The sequence below is a fragment of the Arachis hypogaea genome, chromosome 15 (assembly GCF_003086295.3).
Source record: "Arachis hypogaea cultivar Tifrunner chromosome 15, arahy.Tifrunner.gnm2.J5K5, whole genome shotgun sequence".
Lineage (NCBI taxonomy): Eukaryota > Viridiplantae > Streptophyta > Magnoliopsida > Fabales > Fabaceae > Arachis > Arachis hypogaea.
In genome coordinates, this window is record NC_092050.1 from 154,890,235 (window position 1) to 154,917,186 (window position 26,952).

A 26,952-nucleotide genomic window follows, 5' to 3' on the forward strand; every position below is an offset into this window, starting at 1 on the left:
ATATTATCTATCTATTTGTGTTTCTTCTTTTAAAATTAGCTTTAGCTTTTTTTTTCCAAAGATAAATATTATTTTATTAATATAAAATAAAAGTGTTTCCATAAGGAAGCACAAAAGAATTGGGTATTCCCATTTATCATCAGCTGTGACTAAAAGACTAAGAGCTTAAAGAAGAGTAAAGTAAGAATTGGTTCACGAGTTCACGCACTAAATTGCTAGCTTCTTTCACTATCTCTGGTGCTGGGCTTATTACCTTCTCAAAAACACACCGATTCCTCGCTTTCCAAGTGCTCCAACACAGCGCCGCTATGAGGAGGGTCTTTTGTCTACCGTCGAATTGAGCCGCTGCCCAGGATAAGACTCGTTACCACCAATTGAAAAAAGTTTCTTCTTCTCTCATCCATAGGTCAGGGGTTATTAAGTTTAGGCTCCATATTATTGAAGACAGGGGGCATTGGAACAAAGCATGAGAAATTGATTCAGCCTTCAACATGCATCTTGGACAAGTGGCAGGAGTGGATGCGAACCGGCTGTGAACTTGTTGCAACACCGGAAGCTTTTCATGAAGACTTTTCCATAGAAAAATCTTAATTTTATGTGGTAATTTCAACTCCCAAATGCTATTCCAGACTCTGTTGTGTATGTTCTGGGACCTCAATGAAGTAGGAGAATGAAAGAATCCATAAGCAATTTTGTATACTGACCCAACTTCATATATACCAGATTTTGTCCAGCACCAATTAACTTCATCCTCCTCTTCTCTTGGTTTGATTGAAAAAATTTTATAACTACACTAATTGAATGAACTTTTTCAACTATCAATATCATCAAAAGCTAATTGTATGAAAGTTGAGTTTTAAATGATTGTTCAATGACATATACAAAAAAAAATATTTTGATTATATTATCAAGGTTTCAAAATATGAAATATAAAAAATTAAATTTTAAATTATATGTTATTATTTAAATTATTATTTTAGTATTTTAATTTGTAATTAGATATTTTAAAACCTAATCATATTTTACAATAACCAAATATAATTATAACAACAATTATGCTACGTATATATAAAATAATCACTTGTACAAAATAAATTTTAAAATACAAATTTCGAAATACAAAATACACATTAAAAATAAGTTAAATAATATATGTATTTATACATAAATCTATAGTAGATAATTTGATACCTAGTTTTTTATGTAAACTTAATATTTTTATTATAAAAATTATTATCATGTTATATATTTTGCCCCATTATCAAAATTTTTTGGATCCGTCACTAAATACAAACTTTTAGTTGTGTTTTTTATAATTAATTTTAGAATGTAATTTTAACTAAAAGATAAATATATTAAAGTAAGAGGTTCTATTTATTCAATAATGATTTTGGAATTATTTCTAAGAAACAATGTAAAAAACTAAGAGAGAAATGAAAATACACACGTGAGAGTGAGATAAAAAGCAAAAATTATATATATTATTATATAAACATAAATTCTATTTTAAATGCTGTTATTTAAAAAAAATCCCAAAAAATCATGTTGTTCCTAGTAATTTGGCTTTTGTCTCTTTTACTTTCTTTTACTTTCATTTGACATGACTTTTTGGAAGATACATTTTCTTTCTCACCAATTTTAGTTTGATGAAAATTCATGCTTCATATTGAAGTATTGTCCTTGATACGCAAATTATTTTTTATACTGGATGGGGATGTAATTTTTCTATGTTCATAGCCTATAAAAATGTTAATTTTAAATAAATTTTATTTGATTTAGAGTATAAAAATCGGACCTTTCAAATTTTAGAGAACAACAGCAATATTTAAGAACAAAAATTGGACTATACGATTTTTAAAATTTAAAATAAAAAATAATCACGATAAAAAAAAATCGAATCTTTTAATTTAGTATTTTTTTTTTTAATCTTCATACAAAATAGTCAGGTAGTCTAATTACACATCCTCATAAAAAAAACACCTACGTAATCAATACTGATAAATACACACCGGCCTCATCCATAATAAAAAATTTAAGCCTCATTGATAAGGATGAAAGTTTATTTTTTTTCAACAATTATCATATTTTTCCTCTTCCATAAATTATTTTATTAAATGGCATTCCAATTTCTCTTTTCAAACTAAATATGATTTTTACTTTAGATTTTTTTTTTTTTAAAATTACTATAAAAGTGAGTAACATCAAGAAAAATGAAACACCTTTAAGACTTGGATGCTGTATACTATACAAGCTTTATGACTAGTGCATATCTGCACTATAAAGAAAGGAGGGAAAAAAAAGGAAAAAAAAATCTATACACAATTAATGATACATTGAGAACAGAATTCAAACTCTGAAAAACACATCATTGCTGGGTGAAACTGAGAGAGTACTCAGCAAAAAAGAGTAGCCAGAGAAAACAAAGACTCAAAAATAGTGGAGAACTTGAAGGAATTTGATATGAACATTGGTGACATGATCTTTTCAACTTGTTTCTTCATGATCTTGTCTTCTTGTTAGGCATATTTCAAAGCCATTCACTAATCTTGCAGAGGGAAAGAAGGACATCCTGTCTTCCTTCATCTGTGTCCATCTGCTCAAAACTCGCCACGAAATATTTTACATTATTGACTTACAAAAATATTATGTATGTAAATTTCGACATAATTCAACCGTTTTAGTTACATAACAAAGAGATAGCTTGATGACAGTGTAAAAAATTTTACACCAATTTGATAGCAGAATTCATGTAACTAACAATGCACTGAAGGGTGGCATTACCTGTAGGTAGTTACAAAGTAATGAAGAAAAAGCGCAATCTGAAGGCGAGCAAGCTCGGCTCCAGGACAGAATCTTGCACCTCCTCCAAAGGGTGCATAGAATGGACTAGTTCTCCAGTTTCTCTTCTCCTTCATTATTTTAAGCAGATATAGTAATTAGGACTTAGGAATGGAGTAAAATGAAAAGGAAGTCTTATTATGTCATTATGAATGTTTTTTTGAAGTATATATGAACCAATGATGGGACTAACCTCATTTTCAGGTTCCATCCATCTCCAAGGATTGAAGTTTAGAGCTCCATTATACACATTCTCATCTAAATGGACTGCTGAAAGAAATGGAACTACAAAGCATCCTTTTGGAATAACAAAATCTACTCAAAAAATGTAAATAACATAGTATTAGTACATGCTTATCATATAGTAACATTATGGTCTCTTTTGAGCATGATAATTAACAAGAAAAATTGTTTATTTATATATATGTATATACCTTGGTATTGAATGTCTTCTTTTGCTTCTCTCATCAACCAAATTGCAATTCCCCCAAGTCTAAGTGTTTCATCAATAACCTGTTTGTGAAGACAATCATGAAACCTTAGTAGTGTAATGTTTTGTCCATTTGTTGTCCTTTGAATATGTTAACATCAAAGTTGAGTTTTAAGATTATCTGATACGAAAAATGGAGAATTATTACTTACACATTGAGTGAAAGGCATTGCTTTGTAATCCTGCCATGTAAGAAACTCTTCTCCAGAATTACTCCTCAGAGAATCTTGTTCATCCTGTTACAACAAATCAGTTTGAAAATAATTGAAATGTTAACAACAGAGTTTTACTTCCATTTCTTGAATACTAAGATATGCGGAAGCTTTCATGTTCTATATATCATATATGTACCAGAAGTTGCTTCATGGCTTGAGGACACTGAGTAAGGAAAAAGACAGCAAAAAGCATTGTTTTCGTCGTGGTTTCGTTCCCAGCAAAGAGAAGATTGATGATGAAATCTGCTACAGCATCATCTGGTAGACTTTCTTCCTCTAGCAGCCTTCCAAGCACACCACTCCCTACAGTTGGAGCATCATTTTTTCTGTGTACCTCTATGGTCTTGTTTATCTTGTTTATGATTTTCTCCCTTGCCTGATATATATACATTTCTAAAGAATGTTAATTCAATATGCATAATTATAGTAATAGTAATATTTTTCCAAAGAGTGTATTATGCATCTGAGGAATAAAAGGTACTAGAGTCATTTAGTTTTAATACTTGAAGTAAACAAAATTGCATTGCTAAAGAAGCTCTTCTTGAATGAAAACGTTTCAAATCTTCTCAATTTTATTCTGCTTTAAGCCTTTTGCTGCTTTTTTAATTTTCTCTTCATATTACCTTCATAGCAGTGTGGTATGCAAATCCTGGTGTGTTGACTGGAATTGAAAGACAACCATCAACAAAGTCAGAGAACAACTGAGCCATTTCATTGATTTGAGACTCACTTGAAACCCCTAATAGTTGATTAACCATTAAGTTAATTGCTACCTGCATTAAATTAAAACACAAGTTTAGTGCTAAACATTGATGATAAATTGATAATGGATAAGCTTTAATTCACAGATGAAAAAAATAATCATTAAAAATTAATTTATTACCTTTCTACAAACATCTTGGAGAAGAATGACTTGGTTGTTCTCAAAATTGCTCAAAGTTTGGAGCATGACCTTTTGTATATCATTCAAGAAATGGAACTTGAGCTTCTCAAGGCGCATCATATTCGAGGCGATTCCATGCAGCTTCCTCTGCTGCTCTCCTTGCACTGTGATCACACCATTTTTACCAACCAAATCTCTGAATGACTTCGGATAACTCGACCGGAACAATTTCCCTTCGTTCTGCATCACAAACCGGTTGAAGGTTGGATCTGCAGACACCACTGCCCATTTCCCAAATAGGCTGCAAGAAAATATCTTCCCATACCTTCAAATGAACAAAAAAAAGTGATGATAAAATGCAAATCCTGTGTTAAATATTTCAATATCTTGTATGCAGATCGATTTCCAAATAAATCAAAAATTTCAAAAGAATATGATCCTTCTAAAAGAGTTATGGTTGGATTCTACAAATCATTGATTAGCATGCATATTTTTGCAACTAGATTTCCAAAATTAAGCACTCTAAGACCATTTCAAAAGCTAGAACATAGTTTTGCTTGTAATGGAAGTAACTAAGTAAGTACCTCTTCACCATTTCTTCAACAAACTGAGGAGGATGAGAACTTGCAACAGCATTGTACCAATTGATGCTGTCACCAATCAATGGCCATCCTCTTCTCCCCGGTGGCAATCTCAACTTACTTCTTTTCTCTCCTTTCTTCAACTTTTCTTGAACCATTTTTGCAAACATCACTATCCCACTTCCCAATATGATCATCACAGTCATCAAAACCAACCATGTTTCTGAAGTATTTTCTCTCATTTTCTCTTCTTTCTTTGTTGATAACCAAACCTCTTCCTGCCAGAGAGAATTTCAGTTCTGATATTAATAGTCAGTGAATATATATAAATATATATGGATTAACTATTAATTTTAATTTCCAATGCAAGTATGAACATGTTGTTATTAAAAAAATAAAAAATGTGAAAAGGCAGAGTTTGTAACTTGTGAACATGCTTAGTTGACCTTACAAACAAGATCTGGTAGGGCCATATGTTAATTTAACTTGGTATTTTACATGAATAAATCATTCCCAGAATCTAATATTTTATAGCAAGTATATGGAATTTGCAAATGTGTAACAATAATCCATAAGTATGACTCCAAAATTTCTAACATGCAATATTCATACAATAATTTTTACTATCTAGAAGATTTGCTGACTCTTCCACAATCTTATGGAAAAATATCACATCCTAACGACCAAATAATAGATACTATGAATCTATCTTGTTTGTCAGACACAAACAAAAAATAAATAAGAAACTAATTTTGATTGTTATGGTTTAATGATTAATATACCTTTGAAGAAATAGAACAAGCAAAACCTTGAAGGGCTTTCAAGTAATTATGCCTAATCACCTTATCACCTTGTGATTCTGTTGGAGTAACATAAACAGCATTGAATGAAGAACCTGTTTGATGGTAGAGGGAAATTGTGCTCTTGGAGTGACTATAGACTATATATAATAGGAATATATATAGAGAGAGAGAGAAGGGTCTAATAAACTTGTCCAAAATATAGCTTTTTGATGTGAATTTAATAATAATAATAATATTATTACAAGAAACTCAAATGTTCAAATTCTTGAGCACAAAATAAGGTGGAATTATCATAAAAAGTAGTAGAGACTAGAGAGGTTATCATCAAAAAAAGTTAGCTAGAGTTTGACTTATCTTTTTTATGCTAGCTACTTATTCAACCATGTATTAATCAATTTAGTCACATTTAAGCTGAGGGATGAAAATACCTTCACATATTTATATTTAAAATTAAAAAAAAAAAAGGAAATAAAAAGTTTCCATCTTTGAGTGGAACACTATCTTAATATACTAATTATAGAGTGGGACATAAATATAGTAGGAAACATCTAAATTTGGTGTTTCCTAATAATCTATCTACACATACACATGCTTGACAAGTTATCACTATTAATTTAGATAATTATAAATAAAAACTTTAATTCTGCATAAATATATATGCAACAATTCATTGATAGCACCGAATATTTAAATAAGAGAAAGTTTAGGACGCCAGTATTTTTATTAAAATTTGGTCAGCACTACTTAACCAATAAAAAAAAATGAATAATCCTATACTATTAGATATAATTTTATACTATTAAAAATATTAATAATAATTAATTAATGACTACAAATCATAAAATTTACTAACCCTTTACTTCTCTTTAAATAAAACTATGACAGAATAATTTTTGACCTAATGATCGACTTAACCGATTGGGAATACACAAAAAAATTCTGCATGAATGCCTCCATAATGTTAACAAAGGGGAACAAATATGCCGGATAGACATGACTAAATAGATAAGTTTGTCCCATATTTAAAAAAAAAAAAATTGTGTCACAAAATTATAATGGAGTAACCTATGTACTAGTGTCTCACATTAGCAAGCAACCTTGGATTTGTCCCTTTTGGTCAAGTTATTCTCTAGAAAAAGCTTGTATCAATGTTAAGAGACATACACTAATAGCCTACTTGTTTTAATTTTACCTAATGGAGCCTTCCAATCCCAGTTTGACAAATTGGAATTCTCTTTATTCGTTATTTCTTTTATGCACACTGAATGGTGTAATTTTAATTTCGACATAAATATATAATATACTAACTTGATCAACTTTAAACAGATTTAGGTACCTAGCTTAAAAGAATTTTAAATTTAAAGTAATTACCAACTTTGAGTGCTTTACTCAATTATAATTAATAAAACTCGATTATAATAAAATAAAAATGCTATATAAAAAGGTCTCTAAATACCCTAAACGATAGGTGTGTCCCCATTGTACCATAAAATGTGTTTTATTAGTTGAGTTAAATAGTTAGGTTAATATTGTTGTTGGTCATGTGAAACCATTATACACGACCAAGTTAATCATACTTTACTCCAAACCATTAGAAAGGACAGTTAGTACTTGTCGGTACATAGTGTCACATCCTACAACATCTTGCTCCACATAACAAATTAACTATGGTGCTAAACAGTTTTTAAAAAATAAATAAATAAATTTTCAATAATCAATTTATAGATAAAACGTTTCATAGCGATGTGTCTTCAATTTGGTATATTCTTGATTTTTGTTTCATTGATAACTACATTAATTTATTTCAAGTGTACTGTAGTCTATAATAATTAATCACAAAAGGAGATATTCTTTTTTTGTGACACCATTTTTCTCTCAACTAAAGTTAGGATGAAATGAATCACATACATTCTCTTTTGTTAGCACACTACACTATATATGGAGCCTATATATTGCAATTGAAGGCTTGGACTATTATGGAGCCACTAAATAGACTAGTCAAAGAAGAAAAAAGGCTTTGAATCCCATATTTCAGGCCTCTTTCAAGGAACCAGCACCCCTAAAGTTATGCAATTAATTATTTTAAAGCATATAAATGTTGAAAGCCTATTGGGTAATTGATTATAGAATCAATAATAATTTATATATGCCAGTAAGAACCAGCCTAGCAAACAATGCGAGATATGTCATCAAATTAGTATAGTTTTCTTAAATGGAAAATACAAAAATAGTGAGAAGCGAGAACCTTTCATCTCATTTTATACTTATAGGTTAGATACACTAAAGCGTCATTCACAATTCTAATTAAGAATTAAGAATTTAGTTGTTTATCTCCGTATATCCATTACAATGTACGTCAATGGAATTTGACTTATTTGATTAGCATCTTTTTCTTATTCATGTTTTGTTAGAACTTATATTTATTGATACACAACATTTTTGGTAGTTTGCATATAAACATCTTTATATGTTTTGAATTATGGCTTTAATTTGAACAAATAATGTCTATTATAAAGAGGTGTACGCATAACGAGATTGTTCTTCAAAAATATCTATTGCCCAAGAATAATATCAATTTAACGCAATCAATATCAAATACCTATTTTCACATATATTCTGACTTGGCCTTATCTTTATTGAATTTTTAATAAGCAAGATTATCCATTATTGTAGTACCAACAATTAATCATAAACAACAAACCAGAGCTAACATTTATCTACATTACCAACAGTATCTATAACATGTCAACATGTATGTACCTAGAATTTTTCTAATAAAATAATAAAGATCTGTTGAAGATTTTACATTAAGAAAATACTCGTGTGTTAGAGAACAAATAATGATATATATGTTGATTATTAAAATATAATGGAACTGAGATACCATGACGTTGCTTTAATTATAGAAAACAGTTGGAGGGGAAACGGCACGTTTCTTGCATAATAAAAGTACACTTTAAAATACACGAGTGAGAGTTATCTTACAGAATAAGCAAAAAGCTGTCATTCTTCAATTTTATACAAACCAACTATGCTGTTCCAACGATTTAGCAATAACCTGATGAAAGCAGTGATGCAAAATTGTCACATAGGCCACGCTTCTTTGTTTGATTGCTACAAAAGAAATGTAGCAGCAATGGAGCATCCTCTACAAGTTTCTGAACAAAATACTATTCAATTGAATTCAACTAAATACATGAATTATGATGGGCACAACACATTGTTTTTTCCTCTTTCCCTTCAATTTGTAAAGGCAGTTATGTTCTTCAACGTTTTTCTTTCTTTTTTGGGTAACTTATCCCACGTCTAGTGCAATGAATATTGTTTTTAAAAGTGGGAACAATTTTGCATTGCGTTAGCTCCAGTTTCATATATTAAAGCCATAAAAGGCGTTGCAACTTGCAAGCCGTATTCATGACATTATGATGAACCAATTGGAAACTCTTCACATGCTTCCTCTCAAACCAAGCTACTATCCCCACCCCAAATTTTGTATTCATTTATGTTGGATTTGGAAGTTCGCAAATCTAGTTTATTAATCTTTATTCTTCTAGAAGGTGATGATACAAAATAATTCCCTTTGTTACATTTGTTATCTTGAGACTCTGGTATATCCTTGACTCAATGTATACCTAAAATGCATTCATTCAATAATAATAGTATTAATAGAAAGATAGTTGTAACTAGCCATATTATATCAATGCAAGAATCCCCTCATACCAGACCTCAAAACATCATATTATCCATATTCAAATCCCAATGCTAATTAATAATAAATAATATTCGAGTGTATACTTGCAAATCTAATTTCATTTAACTGTCAATGTCATTATGGGAATGAGATGGCAAATAACAATTTAAATACCATATGCCACATGGTATTCATAACTTGTTTGTTCTATATCAGATATTGAGGAAAGGGAATTAATGTTGCAATGTTATTATGCACACAACTTCCTGCCTTCGGCAATAGGATATGTCTGAGCGGAACATGATCCTAAATAAATGTTGGATATCATATTCTAATCTGGCAATAGTTGAAATATAGCTCAAAAATAGCAAATTGGAAGCAAGTTATGCAAGAAGTTTCAATGTGACAATGTGAATGCTAAAAGTGATGAATATATGCAGAATATCAGCTTGGTGCTGACATTTCCATTTAACTCCAAATAACAGTTCTTTCTAACTACATGACTAATGCTCATACTAAATGAATGTAGCAACTAATGAGCATATATAATGCTAAAAGTAAAAAAGCAATTTAAGAAAAGGAAAAAAATCCTATCAATCTCTTCAATTTTTCCAGGTGAGATTTCTATGAAAAAAAAAACTACAGTTTGTTCTTTGAATGCTCTCCAAGACGTAAATGTTGACCTTTCCATTCATTGCTGCTCATATTCAAACATATACATTGCAATCCATCTTCAATTTGAGTGTAAATAATATACATCAAGAACACTAATTTACTGGACTGGGAGTCAATGTCCCCCCCCCCCCCCCCCTCTTTTTTTTTTCTCTCCCCCGGCTGTCTCTCCCCTCCCTCTTTTCTCTTCCTGAAGATAAGCCAATGCAATAATAGAATTGGAATCATATGGATATGTTTTCCAATAAAAAATGAGCAGCCAGCTGGAACATTGAAAGAAAGATAGCTGCTAAACCTATGGAAATGGTATGGTGATGAATAGCAAAAAACAGAGAATAGAATTTGCAAGTGCCGGATAATCATTGATCAAAATGGGCCATGCATCTTATAACCCTAAACATACTGTCATAGGTGTACAAAAATATTTAAGTTCATGCAAGTTGCACAATTTTACCTTAGAATTTTTTCCAGATATTTATTATGCCATTTGCAAGAGACTTCAGGTTTCCCCACAAAGTTGGCTTCTTTGAAGCCAATACACCACTGGTCTCCCGATTATCAGAGTTGCTGTTCGCCATATGGAAAACATAAGCAAACTTAATAATACCTATAGAATGCTTTTGTAAAGAATACAGAAATTAAAAGAAAAAAAAATTAACCGATCTAACAAAAAGAAGAAAAAGTAGCAAAATTTCATACAGCAACAGCATGTTTTTTGGATCATTACTGCATATTTCAGGTAAAATATAAACAATTGTTCAAAGACTAAAATAAAGCAAAAGTGCAAAACTATACTACAGATATATTCAGATTCCAAAGTGGCACTACTAACATTGTTTACCTCTTTTACCCATTCTATATTTCAGGACTCTTACCTTTTTGCAAATATAAACTAATGCTTTCATGTAAACTTGATTGCAAGTCACAAAATGTTATCATTTTAGAATATTACCAGGAAGTAACATACTTCTTTGTCATGTTACTCCTGCCCAGAATTATTCTTTCAAGTATATAAAACAGTATGTGTATATCAGTGTTTGTACGAGTGGCCGTATTCTATCATGGTATTATTTTATCTCAATATACATTAATTTTATGTTCATTTGTGCAAATTACTTCTCCACATCATTAATTAAACTTTCTGTTCAATTTAGAATCTGCACTATCTTTTAATCACCAACACAGAATATACTTGGAACATTTAACTTTGTTGAACTACATATCCACACCACCTAGTTCTATATCATACCAATGACATGCATTGGTACTGGTACTTCACAAGACATATTAGCAAGTAAAAATAATATTGTCCTAGCTGCAACAAAAAATTCTATATATCCAACAAAATAAGAAAACTTACATTTTCGACTCATTAAATTCTGAAGACCCTTGAGATTGCTCCAATTTATGATTTGGAATGCCAAGGTCATCTTTTACAGCACTTTGCTCTTTTGTTTCATAACCTGCTTTCCTAAAGCTTTTCTCTTCAAGGATTGGATGCTTTTCCATATCAACAAACTCAGAATCATGGCTCCGAGCTTTGCTGTGACTACTGCTAGATTTTTTAACAGATGAGGCAGAAACATCTTCTGTTTCTTCATTTAGCTGGTGCCTCTCTGGTGTAACAGAAGCAGAAGAATAACTAGGCATATCATTCCCAGACCTTACATCTTTTGGTACCTGGAGGGTTGAATGGGAAGTCTCTCCATAAATGTCTCCCGAGGGAGCTTTCCCCCTTTTCTCATAACCTTCTTTCCCAATGCATCTTTCCTCCACTACTTGATGATTTTCCGTTTCAACAAATTCAGATACATGGCCTTCAGCTTTGTCATACACATTACCATTGTTATCACTTGAAGGACTAGAAGGACTTTTTCGTCTCTCTTGTAGCAGCTGGCTTGTTGGTGCATCCTGAAACAATGCAGAAGGAAAATTTGTAATAATATGAAAAGATCCCCCTCCCCCTTCTTTTTTCAAATAACAATAAAACACTGATTCAATTAATAGTATGAATTATTTAAAAAAAAAACAAGAAAAGAACACAGGAAGCCAGAAACATCAAAAGGTGTAACTAACAACCTAAAAGAATTTGAGTTCATAATAGAACAGATTTACTATTAATAAGGTTATTCAAAATCATGCAGAATGCACTATCTATATTAATATCAGGACAAGGACAAAAGTTACACAGATAATGCAGTGTCGTTCTTTGAAGCCTTGACAATTTATAATATACACTAGAACCAAAAAGATAACAAAAAGGTACAGTTCAGCAATTAGACATCAAAGCAAGGCATACAGTTATTATTTTGGGGGGAGGGTGGATGGTGAAAAAAAGAAAAACTATGAATTGTAATGCCAATTTTCCTTTTTGGCTTATCATTTTTCATCACATTTACACCTACACAATAAAGTTCAATGCTTACTGGTGCATGGATAATTTCAGCTTCATATGATGTCCGTGACTGTCTATTTACTTTAAGATGATCACAACCAGCATTAATAATCTCCCGTTCATCTAAACCTATTGACTGAGAATCATCTTGGGCTGTCCTTTCTTTTGCACTCCCAGTATTATCTGATGAAACCTTCCGGGCTACAGTGATTTGGAGTTTACTCTCATTGAATTTCTTCTGTTCCAACAGATTCTCATCCATTTCTTTGGAAGAATTCGTTCTAGATTTGTATTCCAGTTCCTGTATGATTTCCCGTACAAAATAAAAACCACCACCAACTTGCCTTTGAACATCCTTTGTTGTCGGGAACTTCCCTGCATTTATTGTTCTATATCTGTGGAAAGAAAAAACAAGTAATATTCAGCCATTTCTAAATGGCTAATAAGAAATAAGTGCACCATTGTGGCATAACAAGAGCCCACATGGATCGTTTTCTTGTTAAGGAAAACAAATAATAAAGACAGCATTTGTGATGTTGAATTGTTTCTAGAGAAGAAAGAAGGGAATACTTAAGAAAGTGAAACTTTTTCCTTCATATATTATACATATAGGAAACTTTTTCTTCACCACAAACTAGTAGATCATTATATACAGGGTCATGGGCATTGTTTTCCGTCTTTTAAAAACCCTTTGTCACATTTTAAGGCATAAACTAGTAACAAATGTGGGACTAAGTCAAGAGATCAATGAACTCAACCAAAAAATGACCAGAGACTCAGAATACCATATGGGTGTGTTTTCTAGTCCTGAAAAGTAGGTTTCTAATAAAAACTATGATGGATGCACCTCAACCTTCTTGAAATACTCAAGCTTGGTTTGGTAAAACTTTTACTTTTCAAAAGTAGCTTACCAAAGTTGTCTTTTGAAAGACATCTTTTTAAAAGCTGCAACACCTATATTTGGTAAGCCCACGCAACAACGTGTTTGGTAAAATAACTTTTAAAATCTAAAAGGACCACAATAGATATAAATATAACAGTAAATTTAGATAGTTATTAATATATACAATTATATTAGAATTTTTAATTTTGATAAGCATAAGTCAACTTTGAAAAGCTCCTCTTTAGGTGCTTAAAAAAACACCCCCTAAATTTTGAACAAACACATTTTCTGTTTTATTTACCAAAACACAAAACGAGGTGCTTGGGTTTTTGAAAAGTATAAGCTGCTCTTCAAAATGCTTTACCAAACTAAGCGTCAGTATTGCATAGACAAAGCAAAATGCAAGAAACCTCAAAAGATGTTGAATAAAGCTTCAACTTCAAAAGAAATGAAAAATTACTTGTTCACGTAAGACTCAACCATCGCTCTACGTTCACATTGACGAATCTTCTTCCGGCCTTTTCGGGCATTTGGCATGTCAGAAGAGACAGAAGCAGCATATGACCATCCGCACGACTGGACATACAATGGACCAACAGAATTGCTTACGTCGAAGGATGCTGTCACACACACACAAGACATGCATTAGATCTATGGTTGTTAGTTAAAGAATTCAGCAAAACAATATCCAAGTAAGCAAACATTTTGAAATTCCACGCTCAATTTCATAGAAAGGCATTATAACCAGATAGTCTGATACAAACAGACAAAACCTAATAACACAAAAATCCATTCCAAATAGATATAAACACACTTGGCCTTCAACGTCACTGGCTCACTGCACTAAGCTACAAAAAGTTAACACTTCAAGAAAAATTAACGTATAAAATGCAGCTTCAGTGCTCAAATGTCATTCACCTAATTCCAATTTCTATAACTTCAATTCCATGGCAGATGAAACCAAAGATGATTGGCACTGATCAAGCTTTCATTACTGATTCATTGCAGCCAGATGAAACAATCTCTGAAACAATGTGATGCATGCAATTCATAGATTATTAACCTTAGCTTCATTTCCATGTCAAGCTAATAAAACAACAGCAAATAAAACCCTATGTCTAAATAATCCAAAACTGAAAATTTATTCCAAAGAAAAAACTAAAACATAAAACTGAGGTGAAAATCATGAAAAGAGAGTTTACGAGGTTTCTGAATGGAGCGGAAGGAGAGGCGTGCTGCTGCTGCGATCAGAAGCTTCTTCCTCATCGTGATGTGATGCTCTGCACTTCAACCTTTTAGAGAGAGAGAGAGAGAGAGAGAGAGGGAGGGGTAGGGTTTTGGAGCTGATCTATGCTATTGTATGATTCAAAAAACCTTTCAAAGTCGAAAAATGGAGGGTTTAAGCGTTTCGATCTGCTGCAGAACTTTTCAAATCAGAGACGGTTCCGAAACGCCGTTTCTCTATGGCTAATTTATTATTATTATTATTATTATTATTATTATTATTATTAGGAAAGAAAAGTATAGATTTAATTACTGTTAGATACTATAATTTTATCAAATTCATAATTAGATTCTTATTTTTTTTTTCAGTGGGTTTTTTTACACTATTTTTAATTTTATAATTAAATTTTTATTAGTGTAAAAAATATTAAAATTAACAGAATATTTTTTACAAATTAAAAGTATCCACAATTAAAATTTTAATTAAATTTTTTATCAAATATATTTTTTAAGGAATATTCTGTTAATTTTATCTTTTTTAACATAAAAATAATCTAACTATAAATTTAAAAATAATATAAAAACTCAATTAAAAGAAAAAAATATAGAGACCTAATTACAAATTTAGTAAAATTATAGAGACAAACAAAGTAATTAAACATTATTATTAGTATTAGAATTAATACTTGCATTTGAAATTACATTCTCATCTCAATTTGGTCTTTAAAATTTCAATTTACTCAATTTAATCTCTTAACTTAGCATTCATGATTTATATTAGTCTCTAATCTTATTTTTATCATAAAACTGTTAACGACAAACTGAGATGAACTTATAATTATCATATTAGACTTTTTAACAAATATCTGAAGTGACAATTAGATTTTTTTTTTTTTTTAACTTCAATTTGCTCCTTGCGATGCATTTAAAACCCTAATCCGGATTTAACCTAAAGGTTTGAAAGACTTGTTAGGGAATAAATTACGACAAAACAATTGCCACAGTAGATCGCTGTTAGAAATAAGTCCAGTGTGATAGGTATCCACTTATCTCAGTACGTCATTAACTGTTTTATGATAGAAATAAAATTAGAGACTAATATGAATCCGAGATGCTATGTTGGAGAACCAACTTGAATAAATTAAAACTTTAAGGATCGATTGAATCGCGAGTGTAACTTTAAAGAGTAATTTGAGTATTAATTTTGTTAGAGTAAATAAACACAAATACACATAGAAGAATTTGAAGAGGACAAAAATATACATTAAAATTTGTAACTATTAAATACATTAGTGAGAGCGTGAATACTAAATATCCAACTCTGTTTCTAAATAATTAAATAACAAATTTTAAATTCTAAATTCTTAACTACAACTTTTAATCTCAAAACTTCTAACCTTTAATCTTAATCCAAAATCTTAAACTCTAAACACAAAATCTTATTTCATAAACAACAAATTTCAAAGAGTCATGCTACATATTTAAATATTTTTTTTTATAACTAAGTTAGTCCAAATATAATAAAAATCAGTTTCATTAATAAGAGTGTAAATACACACTCCAACTACGTGAACGTTCTCACGTTCTCACATTTCTTCGCATTTCTCCTCCTTTATCTCTGCATTCCTTCTCATAGTCGTTCTTTTATTTTTGTTGTTGCTGTTGCATTTTTTTCTTTTTCTCCTCCTCTTCCGGGTGATTTTGCAGCATTATGTGTTTTTTCTTCTTCTTTTTTGATTTTTTTTGTTTTTATTCTTGTTAAGAGAGTAAACCAGAAGAATAATGAGAAGGTAAAACAAGAAGAATATGATGATAATGATGAAGAAAAATGAGGAGGAGGAGGAGTTTTGAGTTTGGTGCATTCTGAATTTGAATTCCGGTGCATTATGGATTTAAATAAAGTGTACTTTTGGTATGAACTTGTTTTTAATTGAATTTGTTTGTGTATAGTCATCATTAAGTAATTTCGGTGCATTTTGGATTTAAATAAGGTACACTTTTAGTCTAAATTTGTTTGTGTGTCGTTATCATTAAAGAATTTCGGTACATTCTGGATTTGAACTATTATACATATAAAAAGAAGACAACGATGATGGCAATAACGATAGCAATGATGATAATAATGATGATGGAGGAAGAGAATGAAAAGGAAGCAGAAAATTAAAGAAATTCAAATGAGAAAAGAAAAAGGAAGAGGAGGAGGAGATAGAAGTGGTGGTGTAGTGGTGATGACAACGACGATAACGAAATAGAAAGATGATAAAACAAGAAGAGGAGGAGGAGGAGAAGAAGATGATGATGATGATGATGACAATGAAGAAGAATAAGAAGGACGAGTAGGAGTTTTGAATTATCATTAAGTAATTTTGGTATATTATAGTTTGAACTTGCTTTGAAATGAGTTTGTTTTTGTGTCGTCATCATTAAGAAATTTCGGTGCATTCTAGATCTGAACTGTTATACATATAAGAAGAAGACGATGATGACAATAACGATAACGATGATAATAATGATAATGGAGGAGGAGGAAAAAAATGAAGGAGGAGATCGAAAAGATTCATATGAGAAAAGAAAGAGGAGGAGATAGAGGTGATGACATGGTGGTAGTGACAACAACAATAATAAAAAAGAAATATAAAAAAAAAGGAAAAGAAAAAGAAAAAGTAACAACACCATCAGAGATGAAAAGAAAAAAAAAAAACACAAAAGACGTAATGTAAAAAACGGTTATAATAATTTAATTAAATGTAATTAAATATGTTATTTAATTATAAAACTTTATTCAATATAAAATACTAAATACTATACCAAATCTTAAACCTCCTAAAAAAATTTTAAAATTCTTAATTCAAAACTTAAATTTTAAATCTTAAATTTTATATTTCTAAATTTTAAGTCTAAACCCTAACTTCAAATTCCATTTTCTAACCATAATTCTAAATTTAAAATATTAACTTTTATTTTCTAAACGTTCAGGCTACGATGGTTTGTTGTGCATATCCATCAAAAAAATAGTCATGATTCATGAAAACACATTTTCAACCTTTAATTTGCTAAGTTAAAAAAATATTGAAAAAATAATAAAACGCAAATTGATGCAAATACACAAAATTTATTTACTACTTTAAAGTTGAACCGCTTATGGACATGAGACATAATTTTTTTTTTTAAATTTTATGCTTTATTAAATTTTTACATCCCAGTTTTTTTTCCACTTTTTTCTCTATTTTTTTTCTTTCTGCTTCCATTCTCTACCTTCCATCATCTGTCTTTCTTTTCCTCTTTCTTTTTTCCTTTTTTTTTTCTTCTAGTTTTCTTCTTTCTTTTGTCCTTCACCTTCTATCATCCGCTCTCTAATCTCTCCCATTTGCTTTGCCTTTCGCTTATCTTGTTCCTTCTTTCTTTGTTGAGTAAATTATCATTTTTATCCATAAAAGTTGAAAACGCTGACATATTTACTCATAAAAAATAAAAATTATTATTTGTATCTATAAAAAATAGTTTTTACAAGTAAAATTATCCAAATCCTATAAAATTAAATAAAATTTCTAAACTACTCTTCTCTCAACCACTACCACTATCATCTCCTCCCTCCCTCCTCTCCTCTCTCTCTTAATGTTCTCATCTTTTCCTCACCACTGTCACTACCACCACTAACCCATCCTCTCTCTCCTTCCATTTTCTGAACTCGTCGCCGCCGCCATAATCCGTCAACTCTGCTAACTCCTTCCTCTTTCTCTTTCTCTTGCTTTCATTCTGTGTTTTGCTTTTCTCTTTCTCTTCTGCTTCTTCGAATTCTCAACCCAGAAAAAGGACTTCACCATCATCAACAACAACAGAACCATCTTCAGATTTCTTGCCCCCACACCCTCTTTTACCTGCAAAATCTCTTCGAGTTGACTCATAATCTGTTTGCCCTTCCTCCTGGTGTACCCCAAACCCTAACCCCAATTCCTAACTCCAATATTAGAATCGACGATCTCAGGAGATTAGGGTTTTCAGTCGAAACTGCCGCTACTACTACTACTACTAATATAAGTAATAACAGCAACACTATAGTTGATGCTTTTGTTATACAGCAGGAGCTGATAGCTAAAGTTCGGATCTTTGCCTAAGGAGGTTGAAGATTGAGTTATGAAAAAGCGCGAGAAGAAAATAAAAAACAGGAAACTCAAAGTGGTGAAGGGCATGGACGAGTTGGGCCACGGCCTGCCACCTCCGTCGTCGCCATCACCGTCGGCAACAAGTACCTCACCACCATCGTTGACACGGGTACGGCGGCGCTAATGCTGATGGAGCGTTTGAGTGGCTGCGCGAAGTGAGGATCGTCGATGGGGCCCATGGAGGCGCACTTGCGTTTGAGGGTGGAGTTCCAGTGGTTCTTAATGGTATTGTCGGTTTTGCCAGAAAGGAGTCGGGCTATGGTGGCCCACTTGTTACCGAACCGAGCATGAGCTTTGATTATAGTGTCGTCTTCTTCGGGGGTGAAGGCCCGATGTTCCACGGGTGGGGAGAGCTGGTTGCACCATCGAAGCCTGCAAGACTTGCCCTAGCGGAACATTGAGAGAGAGAGAGGAGGGGGATTAGATGATAGTGGTAGTGGTGGAGAGAAGGGTAGTTTAAGAATTTTATTTAATTTTTTAAGGTTTGAATAATTTTGCTTGTAAAAACTATTTTTTACGGGTACAAATGGTAATTTCTGTTTTTTATGGGTAGATATGTCAACGTTTTCAACTTTTATGAGTAGAAATGGTAGTTTACTCTTCTTTATCGTTGTCTGCCTTATTACTATTCTTGTTGCTCTTTCTTCTTTTTTTTATATATTTTATTTCTCTTTTTTAATTGAGAAGAAGAAAAACTAGAAAGAAAAAAAACCTGTAACAAAAAAAAAAACGAAAAAAAAGGATGCATACCAAAAAGGAAAAAGAAAAAAAAAGTGTTTATTTTTTTAGTGTATTTATTTAAAAGAGAGATTGAGATTAAAAGACAAAAATTAAGAAACAGATATAGAGACGAAGAGTCTGAGAGAGTGAGACTAAATTAAGTCTCTATATTATATCTAATATAAAATGTATTGGATTAAGTTGTGTTTAAGTATCATGTCTAATTTAAGATAAATATAAAAATTAAGTGATATATTTAAAATGTTAAATAAAAGTATTTTTTGAAAAGAAATATTATTCAAATTTCAATCTCTAATTCTAGAAATTTCAGTCTCTTCTGTCTTTACTTTTTAAAAATATTGAAGGGACTATAATTTTGTGTTTTAAAATTAAAATTTTAGTTCTAATATTTCACCACTAAACACAATATTAAATCTTAGTCTTTCTATTTCAATTTTAATATCTTAGTCTTTCTCTTCTTATCATATTCTTCTTTTCTTGTCTTGTTCATCTAATCAAATAAAGAAGAAGAAATATATAATGCTGCAAAATCACTTGATGAATTTGAATGTGTTTTTGTTCATGATTCAATTTTGTTTATGAGTTTGTTTTCGAATTAAGTTTGTATATCGCAATCATTAAGTAATTTTGATTCATTCTGGATTTAAATAAGATGCATTTAGTCTGTACTTGTTTTGAAACGAGTTTATATTCTGAATTTAACTTTTGTTTCTGAATTTAACTTTTGTTTCTGTTAGAATATAATTAGGATCAGTTAGAATTATTTAGTAGATCTAAATATTTATTATAGAATATTACGTCTTTATTATTATGATTCTCTTAGTACCTATAAATACCCTTCTATATTGTATCATCCCAGACAACTTGAGTAGACAACTTGAATAGACAACTTGAATACATTCAATAATACACAAATCTTTTTTCCAGTTTAATCTCTTGTTTCTAACAATTTCAGTTCATTCTAAATATAATTTCAGTTCATTCATTTCTGTTCTGCACAATTCAAAACTCTTCCTTGTCTACTGCTTTTTCACTAAGAAAAAAAAGAGAAAAAGAAAAAAAATACAGCAACAACAATAACAAAAAAATAACCATAAAAAAAACACGTGAAAAAAAGAATACGAAAAAATAAGAAGAGAAAGAGAAAGAAAAAAAACGCAAAGAAAACGAAGAAGAAGAAAACGCGCCGTACCAGATGATGGGACGAAAAACGAAAAGAGCGCTATCGGCAATATGGTTGTAATGTTCCAAATCTTGAGACTAGAATGGAGTGTTGTTAATTGGTCGCGTTCGAGTCTACGGAATCTGGTTTTTTTTCGAATAAGTATTTTTTGTCCGTAACCCAGCAGCTTTTTCTTTCCCGTGTTAGGAGGCGCTATCTAGGTACCAATAAGTCTATTGTCTTCCAAGGCGCGAGCTTAGGTTTTTCTTGATGTTCCCGACTCGTACTCTGCTAATGGGAAGGGATTTTCTTTTTTTTTTATGTAGTCCCAAGTTCGGGGCTTAGCGTGTAAACAAGATTGAGAAAAAGAAGAAAAAAATAAAGAAAGAGCGTGATAATATGCTCTTTTAATGAAAATAATTTTTATTGATGTTAGATCTACTTAAATAAATTTAAATAAAAATATACTTAAATGTATAACAACTCTCTAAATAAAAATAGTCCGAAGATAATTATAGGCGGAGGTGACGACATCAGCAAATTAATTATCATGGAGTGCTTGCCCGCAAATCTATGGCGACTAACTAATCAAATCAAAATAATGCTTTAGTTTATCTTCCACGAAACCTTTTTTAATTGAAAAAAAAAGGGATCAATTGCATAAAGTCTACACAACTGCACTATAATAAGCGAGCTTAATTTAAGGTATTGTAGGACAGAATGTGAGTTTAAAACTTAGTTAGCTCAATTATATTGGATGGTTTTTTAAATAATGAGTTTAAAAATTAGTTATTTTGCTGGTATGTGATTGTTAGTGTGCAAAACTCTTTTAAACATACATAAAAATTATATTATTATTATTATTATTATTATTATAGAAATTTGAATAAGATCATGAACGAATTCGTGACAAAGTAACCAAAGGAATACTTATATACATAACGAATTATTCAATCCTAAGAAATCCCATTATTGATTTGATACCTTTTCTTTATTCTATTAATTTAATGAAATGGAACACTTTGTAATCTGATGATATGCATGCTTTCTTTAATTATTGATTCGGATAATATAAAGCATGTAAATACATTTATGCCTTGAAAATTATGTTGGTGTAAATATAATTAATTAATTATCATGTTAATAATTTACATTATGCCAACCATCAAGAATATGCGCATTTTCAGAGAGATGAAATAAGTAAACAGTTTTGTTTCCAGCACTAAGCATTGACATTCCTTGCTTCCCACGAAGTCACCACATCTAAGCATAAGGAATCAATTTTAATACACATAAAGCATAAACTTATTATATATTCACTGTTTTAATTTTTCGTATATTATTTTTACATCTATAAACATAAATACACATATATTTGACTCTTTCCATTAGTACTATATTATAAGTTATTTTAATTAATCAATTAACATGAATTTGATATTTTAAAAAAGTCAGATACTTTGAATTAGTTAAATTAGTTATTCTGTTAATTAGATAATAATATATCACATAAATCATTTTATAAAATATTATCTAATCGACAAAATAAAAAATCATTTCATTTACTATTATATATTATAGAAGGAATGTTAGAAGGAATGTTCCTGGGCATGAGGTTTCTGTTGACGAAGCAGAGGACAGTGATAGCCAGATATCAGAATTGCAGGAACAGTTACTAGAGAACAGAAAGATGTGGGAGCTGGACAAAGAGTCAGGTATTATGTTGTTAAATGAAGAGGATGATATTATGGCAATCCTTCAGGCACAAAATGAAGAAATAGACTGTAAGAGAAAAATGCCGAAGCAGAAGGCAAAGATGAGACGATGCAGGCCTAACAAAAAATACAACAGGTGTGTACAAAAAATTTTAAATAAATTTTAGTGCATGGAATATTAGGGGTCTACGGGGTGATGAGAAGTTGAGAATGGTGAAGGACTTAAAGAAAAAATATAGTTTAAATCTGGTAGGATTGATTGAGACTAAAAGACAGGTTATGACGAAGTTTGATGTTGCAAGAATATGGGGACAAGATGCGTTAGGATGGGAGTATGTAGGCTCTGATGGTGCGTCTGGTGGACTTCTGTTAATGTGGGACGAATCAGTATTTAACATGATTAACTGCTATAAGGGAGAGAGGTGGTTGTGTGTTGAAGGAGTAATGTTAAAGAGTAGTTTCCATTGCGCTTTCGTACTGGTCTATGGCCCTCATAATAGAGATGAAAAGCTTCAGGTTTGGGAGGAGCTGAGCTATATAGCTGGGTTATGTCAGGTCCCTTGTTGTTTTATGGGAGATTTTAATGAAATAGTACATGAAGAGGAAAGAAAAGGTGCAACTACTATACCTCGGTCAGCGGAAGATTTCAAGAACTGGATACAAGATATGCATTTAGTAGATTTGGAACTCACTAATCACAAGTTTACATGGTTTCGAGGTCGATCTTGTAGCCGTATAGATAGAGCTCTGTGTGGAGTGGCTGGAAGAGTTTCCAGAAACTCGCTTACGAGGGGAGCCAAGGGGATTGTCAGATCACTGCCCCATAATAGTGGAGGACAAAAAGTTGAGGGGAGGTCCAAGGCCGTTCCGAAGTCTAGATTCGTGGTTTACACATGAGGGATTTCTTAGTACGATCAGGGAGCAATGGAGAGGCTTGGGAGAGATACAGTTCACAGAAAATTTGAAGTCATTGACGATCCCAATAGGGAGTTGGCACAAGGCTAATTTTGGTGAGATGGACAGTAAAATCACAAAGTTTGAGGAAGAAATTAAGAGGATTGATGATATGGTCAGCAATGGAGTATATGATGCCACGATGGAGGCTAGAAGAAGGGCGTTGGTTACTTGCTATGAGAAATGGTACGTAAGGAAGGAAATGCATTGGAAACAGATGTCTCGGTCTCGGCACGCGAAGGACATAGACAAAAATACAAGATACTTTCATAATATGGCTTCAACAAGAAGACGAAACAATAGGATTGATACTCTGGTGATAAATGGCAGAACAGTTAGGAATCAAGCGAGAATTAAGATAGCTATCAAAGAGTTCTACAAGGAATTATATCATCAGGAAGCTACTCCATTGATGGGCTTTAGAGATGGTCTAGTGGGGAAGATAGCTGAGGAAGATGCTGTGACCTTAGAGATGCTGCCATTGGCTGAGGAGATCAGGGAGGCTGTGTGGGACTGTGAGTCTTCTAAAGCGCCAGGTTGTGATGGGTACAACATGAACTTCATTAAGAAGTGTTGGGGTGAGATTGGTCCTGAATTTACGGCAGCAGTGATGGGATTCTTTAATTCTTCCAGGTTACCGACTGATAGTAATGTTACTTGGGTGGCATTGGCTCCAAAGTTCGTCGGCGCAAAGGAGATCAAAGACTTGAGACCTATTAGTATGGTCGGGTGCGTTTACAAGGTCATCTCGAAGGTGCTAGTCAGGAGGATGAGATCAGTGATGCCAGGGTTAGTAGGGGAGACGCAGAGTGCATTTGTCAAGGGAAGGAAAATACACAATGGGGCACTTATTGCATGTGAAACGGTTAGCTGGCTTAAACAGAGAAATAGAGAAGCGGCAATAATCAAGTTAGATTTTCAGAAAGCATACGACAGAGTCAAATGGAGCTTTGTGGACATTGTGTTAAAAAAGATGGGTTTCGGGCATAAATGGAGAACATGGGTTATGGAGTGTGTGACGACTGCCTCTATGTCAGTTCTGCTAAATGGCTCGCCATCTAAACCTTTCAAAATGGAAAGAGGTTTGAGACAAGGTGACCCACTTTCTCCCTTTTTATTTGTACTGGTGGTGGATGTGCTGCATCGAATGGTTGGAGAGGCGATCAGGAACGGGCGTATATCACCGTTGTTGGTGGAGAGGGATAGAATAGAATTATCGCACCTTCAGTTTGCTGATGATACTATTCTGTTCTGCCCACCAGATGAGGAGACTATCAAGAATTACAAGCGACTGTTGCGATACTTTGAGTTGATGTCAGGCCTCTGTATTAATTTTGATAAGTCAAGTTTGATACCGGTTAATTGTGACGAGCAGTGGATCCAGCGTATGTGTAACCTCCTGGGTTGTAAGGGGGACAATCTTCCAGTTAAATACCTAGGGATTTCCTTAGGAGTGAATCCGAGATTGGTGAAAACTTGGAAACCTATTATGGACAAAGTGGAGGAGAAACTCAGCTTGTGGAAAGCTAAGATGCTAAACAAAGCTGGGAAGCTGGTGCTTATCAAATCAGTATTAAACAGTCTGCCAGTGTATTATTTGAGTTTGTTCAAGATGCCAAAAGCTGTTGCTAAGAAGTTGATTTCACTGCAGAGAAGATTCATGTGGAGTAAGAAAGATGGTAGGAATGGTATGGCATTAGTTAGATGGGAAATGGTGCAGACTCCAAAAAAACTAGGTGGCTTGGGAGTTGGCGACGCTATGATTCGAAACTCAGCATTGTTGTTCAAGTGGTGGTGGCGGTTTGCTAAGGAAGAGTGCCCGTTGTGAAAAAAATTGTATGTTCATGTAATAATATGAAGCCCAATGAGCTACTGTCAACTCAAGCCCTTCCTACGAGAGGAGGCCCTTGGAAGGATATATGCCAGTTAAACATCACGAATAAACGTATAAGAGATAAGATGGTTACAAGGCTGTCCATGGAGATTGGTGATGGGCGACAGACTCGATTTTGGTAGGATGTATGGCTACTATGTGGTTCTCTGAAAGACCGGTTTCCGAGACTATTCTCTATTTCAAACCAGTGTGGATCTGTTATTGGGGATTGTGGGTTTTGGGATGGGATAGAGTGGATTTGGAATTTCTAATGGAGGTGAGAGCTTTTTCAGTGGGAATTGGAGCTTCTGAATCAATTACATGAGGCTTTGAGACTGGTGAAATTAGTAAACCACAGAGAGGATAGAGTGATTTAGAAATATGATAGGCAAGGTGTCTATTCAACTACTCATTTGTGCAGGTGATGCAGGTTGAAAGGCTTCCAGAGGAGGTGACCAGCTACAGCTTCACAAGCACCATTTGGAAAGGTCTGGTTCCACAAAGAGTGAAGCTGTTTGCTTGGTTTGTTTTAATAGGCAGAGTGAACACTAAAGAAAGGCTGAGCCGATTTGGAATTATCAGACAGGAGGACACTGTATGCATGTTATGTAATAACGAATTGGAACATATATATCACTTGTTTCTAGGATGTGAATTTGCTTGGCAGGTGTGGAGTGCTTGGATATCAGGATTCGGCTACCAATGGTCTTATCCGGGTTCGCTGAAAGAGCACTATCTCAGTTGGACAGAGGAACCAAGGAGTAAGGAGAATCGTGAGCAGCGGCTAAGGTGTTTTTGTGCTGTCATTTGGAATATATGGATGGAAAGGAACAGAAGGATCTTCCACGATCAAAGCAGAGGTGTTGAAGAAGTTATCAACATGACCATGACGAGCGTTAATGAGTGGAGAGGTGTTGCTCCCTCTTGTTGTTGATGGCTATGCCGGAGATGACAGGGGACCTTTATGTGTTTGGGTGTCTTCATTTTTAAGTAGGTTTTTATGTGTTTTTGCTTGACTAGTTCTGATCGCTCAACGTTATTGTGTTGAGCTCTTACTTTCAAAAAAAAAAAAAGATCTGATTTTTCAAAAACTGAATTAATTCTTTCATAGGTCGTTTTTACCATTAACCTTATTCTTTAATGAATAAATTGACAATTAAGTTTTTGAAGATTTTGAATTTGGATTAATTAGTCTTTGAAAAAAAAATTAATTTGATCCTCCACAATAACAAACGTGAACATGTGATGTTCTTCTATTAATTTATCACGTAAAACTTAACGACGGTGTTTATATGTATCGTTACCTACTATGAAGTATTTTTTTATGAAAGATCGTCACATAGATAACAACTTTTGGATCTAAACTTTTGCCTGTTTTGGTAAGATCGGATTTATAATAAATAGAGAGAGTTGATAAATGTTATATAAAAATTCAAAAGATAATAGATGTCTCACTGTTCAAAATTACATCGTTTTATGCTCACATAACAGCAACGGAATACACACAACTATAAATAAAGAAATATATAGACAACTTTAGTTTTGTTTCGTTGTATCTATTGATGGAAGGATATACATGTCCATTGTTTATTATCGTGGAGAATCTAATGGATACTTTTTTTCTTCAAGGACTAATTAGTCCGAGGTCGAAATTCTTGAGAATCTAATT

The 26,952-nt window shown here is 32.4% G+C and overlaps 2 protein-coding genes across 5 annotated transcripts; both read right to left on the reverse strand.

The window, feature by feature from the left end:
• Positions 1-2,207: 2,207 nt before the first annotated feature.
• On the reverse strand, positions 2,208-5,942 carry LOC112751571 (abietadienol/abietadienal oxidase). The gene is made up of 10 exons (XM_029293195.2): positions 5,790-5,942; positions 5,011-5,285; positions 4,427-4,751; positions 4,167-4,316; positions 3,680-3,919; positions 3,481-3,564; positions 3,273-3,351; positions 3,032-3,153; positions 2,782-2,909; positions 2,208-2,593 (listed from the first exon to the last, which is right to left on the reverse strand). Exons 2-10 carry the CDS (start codon positions 5,247-5,249, stop codon positions 2,485-2,487), a joined length of 1,476 nt encoding a protein of 491 aa, XP_029149028.1. The 5' UTR covers positions 5,250-5,285; positions 5,790-5,942; the 3' UTR covers positions 2,208-2,484.
• Positions 5,943-8,677: 2,735 nt separating this feature from the next.
• Positions 8,678-14,903, reverse strand: LOC112751572 (uncharacterized). Of its 4 annotated transcripts, none has more exons than XM_025800753.3 (6): positions 14,654-14,903; positions 13,912-14,071; positions 12,600-12,963; positions 11,534-12,084; positions 10,628-10,740; positions 8,678-9,442 (listed from the first exon to the last, which is right to left on the reverse strand). In XM_025800753.3, exons 1-5 carry the CDS (start codon positions 14,715-14,717, stop codon positions 10,629-10,631), a joined length of 1,251 nt encoding a protein of 416 aa, XP_025656538.1. In that variant the 5' UTR covers positions 14,718-14,903; the 3' UTR covers positions 8,678-9,442; position 10,628. The 4 variants fall into 4 exon arrangements, with proteins under 4 accessions (XP_025656538.1, XP_025656540.1, XP_025656542.1 ...); XM_025800755.3 differs by having other exon boundaries at positions 8,678-8,868; positions 14,654-14,898; XM_025800757.3 differs by lacking the exon at positions 8,678-9,442 and adding an exon at positions 14,370-14,475 and having other exon boundaries at positions 10,512-10,740; positions 14,654-14,889.
• Positions 14,904-26,952: the final 12,049 nt, after the last annotated feature.

Excerpts from the sequence above, each read along its gene's own strand:
- LOC112751572 (XM_025800753.3), bottom strand. The coding sequence starts at position 14,717 with ATGAGGAAGAAGCTTCTGATCGCAGCAGCAGCACGCCTCTCCTTCCGC. Across the intron at positions 14,072-14,653 it reads CCGCTCCATTCAGAAACCTC|CATCCTTCGACGTAAGCAAT; the intron begins GTAAACTCTCTT and ends TGTGTGTGACAG. Across the intron at positions 10,741-11,533 it reads GAATTTAATGAGTCGAAAAT|CAACTCTGATAATCGGGAGA; the intron begins GTAAGTTTTCTT and ends TATGGCGAACAG.
- LOC112751571 (XM_029293195.2), bottom strand. The coding sequence starts at position 5,249 with ATGAGAGAAAATACTTCAGAAACATGGTTGGTTTTGATGACTGTGATG. Across the intron at positions 3,565-3,679 it reads AAGCCATGAAGCAACTTCTG|GATGAACAAGATTCTCTGAG; the intron begins GTACATATATGA and ends TTGTTGTAACAG. Across the intron at positions 3,352-3,480 it reads CAATGCCTTTCACTCAATGT|GTTATTGATGAAACACTTAG; the intron begins GTAAGTAATAAT and ends CTTCACAAACAG.